We start from the raw sequence: 6,168 nt of genomic DNA on the forward strand, positions 1-6,168 counted from the left end.
GGGGGGGGGGGGGATTACCATCGTAATTTATAGTGTAGAGTTTGCACGTAGATCGTGGATGTATATTGCATTTGCTTGTGTTTCTTCTCTGTTCTTTCAACATTCATATGTTGAAAATTTGTTATCTAGTGTGGATATGAATAATATTGTTCTTCATTGTTCTTCAAATCTATCACTTTCGACGATCTGCTATATAAAGAATTTAACTTGGAGACGCGTCTGTGTAATCTGAGCTTTTTGCTGTTCTAGTTTGAGTGATTTGTGTTTTAATTAGAAGTTTATTCAACAAACATTTAGATTTCTTGAACAGGATGGATCAAATCTGTGATTAAAATATTGGCAAATTGATGATATCTGATATTTTAAGACGAGTTATATTCCCGTCCCCAATAGAATCTTTACAATGTTCATAACTTTTTCCTGGATGGCACTTCCTTCGAGCCTCTCAGATCAATCTTCTCAATCTCTAGAAACCTTCTTTTGGAGGAACTTGAATGCTTTCTCATAATTCAGAAAACCCATAAACCAGAAATCAAAATCATCCACAGTCACCACTTGAATGTACTTCTTTGATGGATTGTTTATATGCTCTATTTGGTTAACTCTCTTCATCTTCTTCAATGGGATCATAACCTGATGAATCAAGCACAGTACAGAAAACTTGTTAGCAACCACAGGGGTTTGTGAATTTTGAAGGATGTATAATGTTACCTTGTAGTTTAATCTGCCCAGTTCTCCTTCTGAAGAAGAGATGACGATTGGTCTGTCACTGCAGAAGGCAACCACATGGGTGGAGATAAAGAGGAGGCCTGCTACGGGACCTGCTGTGGTTGACAAATAACAGCGTGAACAACTTTGTAACTTCTCTCCTTTCCTGAGATTGAACATTTTCTGAAAAATCTTCTCATTTCCTCCAAACTGAACAAGTCTTGCCCCAGACCACAGCTTTCCCTTCAAATTCTCGGTGATGTTCGGCGACAGTTTAACTGCACGACATCATTCCGTTGTAACCATCAAGCAAGTAATCATTTGAATCGAGTTTGATATTTGAGTTATACGTTGGCGCAAGAAAAATGAATGCCAATGTCAATCTTTGTTTACAGAGAAACAAACAGGAGTGCGTTAGTTTTTGGTTTTAGTGTTCTACGAGCTTTGTGACCCTTCTTTTCTTGCTCAACCGGTTGAGTTATGCTTAGATGAACGTATAAGCAACTGGTTGAATCAATGCTTAGATGAACGTATAACAATTGTGGGGAGGGATTTTGCCATTAGTAGAAAACAAGTCTAGAAATGGAAATTTCGAGGACGATCCAATCCATCGTCATAATCATGTAGTAGAGAGTAAAATTCAGCGAGAGATTTCTCTCAAATCAAGAGAAAAAAAAAATCACAGTTTACCACGTTCAAAGACTCCATTAACGAATCTGTCAACTTTTCTTCCAAGATGTCTAAACATCGAATTTGAGCTAGAGTTGTCAAGCTTCTTCACGGGACAGAGAGAGATCTTCATCTTAACAGGACAGAGAAATCTTCAGCTTTGGATTTATTTTAGGTTTCATTCATAGAATCACGTAGATGAAAGATAAAAGGAGATAGTTTGGTTCCATTAGGCGGATTACAGTCAATGTTGAAACATTCAAAAAATTCAACAGCTTAAGTTAAGAATGAGGTGTCAGTGAATAGGATACCAACTTAAAAAATAGAAAGAACCAACAAACTTGACAACACATCATTAACTATACAATATATCTCTATTCCAAATATATGTCTAAATCAGTTAAGTTTTACTCGGATAGAAATTTAATTGTTGGTCCAAAATTTAATATATAATTAATGAAAGAAGATCGGTGTTATAGTCATTTAAATACTATAAATATAATCAATAATTTAAAAGATGGGAAAGAAAAGAAGAGCGGTCTTCTATGGTTGGTCATTTCCCTAAATTTGTAGCCCTAAATTATCACGTGTGATTAACTAGGTATCATTAGACGAAAGAGCGGTCTTTTATGGTTTGTCATTTCCCATATAAAAATAAAAGAGTATAGTAAAAAAAAAAAAGTATAATTAGACGAAAGAATAGACTTTTATGATTGGTCGTTTCTAAATTAAAAAAGCAAAAGCAAAAGCAAAGGTTTTCGAACATATGTAGTCAAAACTTATCTTACTTTTAAACCATACCTCCGCTAATATTGAACTTAGAATTTTCTCATATCCGTTGGTTCTTCAATTTTCGAATCTATGTACTAGCATATGGATTGGGTATAAGAAGAACGTATATAGCTAAGTTTAGTCGATTTAGAGTCTCCAGTTTATTTAAATCGGTCCTAAATTAGTTGGAGAGAGAAACGAATCATTTCTTTCTAAGACGCATTTTAAAATCACGAGAATAATGAATATTATCGGAGAGAAAGTAACGCGAAACCTAACTTGTAATTGGTAAAGAGAGATTTGTTTAAAAAGAAAAGAAAAAAGGTTTATGTGGAATACAGTCATAAGCGTTGAAGACATAATATTTAAAAGTTATGCTTTTTAGGCTTATTGGAATTCCACATCAAACCTTCCACCACATTGGAAAGGGGAGCTTTTCTTTACCAAATGTGACCCTCAATAGAGTTGATAAGTTCGTTTCGGCTCAAGTTGATAGTCATGGAGACTGATGATGATACGTATCTAGCCAAAGCGGACAATATCTGTTAGCAGTGAGCTTGGACTATTACAGTTTGGAAAAACGAAAAATCTAATGAAGAACTCTAAGAAAACAGTATAATTTTCAAAATTCTAAACCCAAAAACTAAATAGTTATTAAACGGAATCTTGGGTCTTTCATTTTGAAAATCAAGGCTAGAAACACGACTTCGATTGTTATCCATAAACGTTTACAAAATTTATGCAAATAAAATCAAGATTAGAGTTAGAGTGATGTGGATCATAATTAAGAATAAAATAGAAGTTGTTTCTGATTGAAATTTAAAAATTTGTACAAAACTTTCAACTTTTGTTGACATCCTAAACCCCATGAACACATCTCAATCCATTTAATAAAAACTTGGGTTCTTCGAAGACAAATTTAAATATTGAATTTGCTTCAAAAACTTCCCTAACTTTACACATATCTTCAATTCAAAATCAATTTCTCTAAGCTTGAGAAAGAGCTTCTTGAAGACAGTTGAAAGTCTTGTGATAATTCAAGAACCCCATGAACCAAAACTCAAAATCATCCACTGTCACCATCTCTATGTACTTCTCCCATGGATTCTTCACATTTTCACTCTCAAAAACTCTTCTTATTTTCCCTAAGGGAATTGTAACCTGAAAAAAAGGCAGTTTTTGGAAGGATTAGTTAGCTAAAAAGAGAGATATCAAACAAAATATCAAGCAAATAAGAGGGTTTAATTACTTTATAGTGAATTCTAACGTGTTCTTCGCCATTTGGGGAAGAGAGTTTGATGGATTTGTCACTACAAAACGCAATGTTATGAGTGGAAATGAAGAGAAGGCCAGCCATAGGCCCAGCTGTTGTTGACAAATAGCATTGTGATGCCTTCAAAAGCTTCTCTCCTTCACTCACTGTGAATAGCTTCTTGTAGATCTTCCTCACCCCTCCAACTCTTACAATTCTTGCTCCTAAGCTCAACTTTCCCTTCACTGTTTCTGTGATCTTCGCTCCTAATTTCACTGCAAATCCGACCCCAAATTATAAGAAATGGTGAACCATTAATCGTGTCACCTGCTTTCTAAGAGAGAAAACTATTCCTACCATTCCTACCACGTACGTTGATAGGTCAGGATAGCTTTCAATCTTATAAGTAATAAAATGATACGTTCGAATTTCAAATGTTTGTAGGAGCTTACCATGTTGTCGGAGTGCATGGATGATATTGTCGGTTTTTCTCCCATTTTTGTGGAGTCTATTCAAGATCCAATCTTTGCCATTATCTGAAACAATTGAGAACCCAAATCAGCAAATTATTTATAGATTCAACCAAAAAAGAATACTTTTTTTGTTGTTGTTCTTAAGCTTACATTTCTTGATTGATTGAGACCCATCATCTGAAGAAGATATGTGGAGATGCTTGGAGGGATCAGCCAAGAATCTGGCTCGAGCAAGAGCCAAGGATTTCATTTGAGCTCCAAGAACTTGTTCTTGAATTGTAGTTTTCATTGTGTTTAGATCGAAGTTTGGGAGAGAGTTTGAGAGAGAGAGTGTTGGTGGGATGAATGAATTGAGAGTTCATTATGTATTTAAAGGGAAGAAGTTAGGAGGTGGGTGTGGTTGGAAGCTTTTACTTTTCATTTTGTCTGACTCATCTCTTGCTCATCATCAACTATCCGACAACAAAACCAATATTTTACACAAATTTTAAATATTTCCCTTTTTTTTTCTTTCCCTTTCAACAAAACCAACTAAACATTAACTGTTTTTATCATCATTTTAGAAACCATTCTTTTAATAAAATTTATTAGCTTAATGTGAGATCTTACGTGTAGGTGGGTGAGCGGAACGAAGCATTCCTTATAAAGGTGTGAAAACCTCCCCTAACAGATACTTTTTAAAACCGTGAAGCTGGTGGTGATACATTACGGGCTAAAACAGACAATACCCACTAGCGGTGTGCTTAGGCTGTTACAAATGATATTAGAACCAGACATCGGGTGGTGTGCTAGTGAGAACGTTGAGTCCCAAGAGAGATAGATTGTGAGATCTCACGTCGATTGGAGAGGGGAATGAAATATTGTTTATAAGGGTGTGGAAACCTCTCCCTAATCTAAGCGTTTTAAAACTATGAAACTGATGGTGATACATAATGAGCTAAAACTGTCAAGACCCGATTTTCAAGGCTTCGAAAATCAGACCGTGAACTAAAAGACGAAATCGAAAATAAACAAAAAGAAAATAGAAGAAGAGAAAAGTAAAAAGATAAAAACTCCATTTGGTTAAAACAAGAGAGAGAAGATTTGTTTCGAAATTATTACAAAGAAAATTACAAATGTAAAATGAAACACAAAAGACTCGAAAAGACCGACAAGGGACTGACGCTCCGGAACGACCCCCTCTGTGACCGCACAGCTCTCGAACGCTCCTCCACCTCGACCGGCACCTAAAAAAAAAGGGTAAAAGGAATGAGTATAAAAATTATACTCAGTAAGCCACCTACTTGTAGGCTCTCGTCGCACCCTAAACTTAACAAACAACCACGGACTTTCCTTTGGCTCTAGATCATCTGATTCTGGTCTTAGCTCATTAGGGCTTCCCCCTAGGGACTTGCCCCCTTCGGGCTTCTTTGGTTCTTAGATCTTCTATTTATACCCCTAGAGTTCCTTTTATGCTAACCCGTGTCGGACTGGTGCCTTGCGAGTGGCTACCTCGGCATGGGTATGAGATTACTTGGGGTCTTGCCTAGGAAGTGAGCTGCAACCCCCTAGCCCCATGGTAATCCCCCTGTATTTGGGAGGGCTACCTCCCCTATTCCATCCAGCTAAACGGTCAATTACGACGTGGGTATCCCGTTTCCCATACTAAACGGCTATCGAGCAGTCGAGTCCTGATCAGGAACCCGCTGGTCCCCCACGAAGCTATATCACCATCCACACACAAGTAGCCTAAGGGTACTCTAGAGGTGGCTCGTATGCCGTGGTGGTCTGTTAGCCTACTGGGGAATGTTAGGTCTTATACCTTAGTGTCTTGTTACTCTAACCACATATCCCTAGACTTTATCATTCTCGTGGGACGTGGAAATTAACTGAGTGTGCACACAACTATCATCCAGCATCATCATGCAAAATAAACATACATGCTCAACGGGGCCATGACATCCGTCAAATCCCGGAGCGCAGAGTTCACAAGTTCCTATTCTCCTTTCAGCATGAATTAAACATTTACATATAAAGCGGAAGCTTAGAACATAATAGCAACACTCAGATAATTTTCGTAATATTTCACATAATACATCCATACTCTTAACAATCAAATTACTTACATTCAATCATGGAAAAATACCACCTAAGGTAATTAAACTAGCATGCATGCATAACCAAGCGACTCCTGCAAGTATTTCTTCCTAAAGTTCCAGGTGGTGACTTACCCGATTGACGCGTGTTCTTCGTTGAGCATTTCTACACCAGTAGAGTGTCCACAAATACTGAATTTTCTCATTTAAACCCTCACGC

General features: G+C 37.0%; 1 protein-coding gene and 1 long non-coding RNA gene across 2 annotated transcripts; both read right to left on the minus strand.

Annotated features, from left to right (window-relative positions):
• Window positions 1–3,007: 3,007 nt before the first annotated feature.
• LOC111458124 (putative GEM-like protein 8) lies at window positions 3,008–4,216 on the minus strand. The gene is made up of 4 exons (XM_023100594.1): window positions 4,024–4,216; window positions 3,853–3,936; window positions 3,398–3,675; window positions 3,008–3,309 (listed from the first exon to the last, which is right to left on the minus strand). Exons 1-4 carry the CDS (start codon window positions 4,160–4,162, stop codon window positions 3,136–3,138), a joined length of 675 nt encoding a protein of 224 aa, XP_022956362.1. The 5' UTR covers window positions 4,163–4,216; the 3' UTR covers window positions 3,008–3,135.
• A 695-nt stretch (window positions 4,217–4,911) lies between these two features.
• LOC111458127 lies at window positions 4,912–6,168 on the minus strand. Its single transcript, XR_002713055.1, has 2 exons — window positions 6,084–6,168; window positions 4,912–5,099 (listed from the first exon to the last, which is right to left on the minus strand). It is a non-coding gene; the product is annotated as an uncharacterized LOC111458127 (long non-coding RNA).

The sequence above is a fragment of the Cucurbita moschata genome, unplaced genomic scaffold, assembly GCF_002738365.1.
Source record: "Cucurbita moschata cultivar Rifu unplaced genomic scaffold, Cmos_1.0 Cmo_Scf00021, whole genome shotgun sequence".
In the NCBI taxonomy this organism is placed as follows: domain Eukaryota; kingdom Viridiplantae; phylum Streptophyta; class Magnoliopsida; order Cucurbitales; family Cucurbitaceae; genus Cucurbita; species Cucurbita moschata.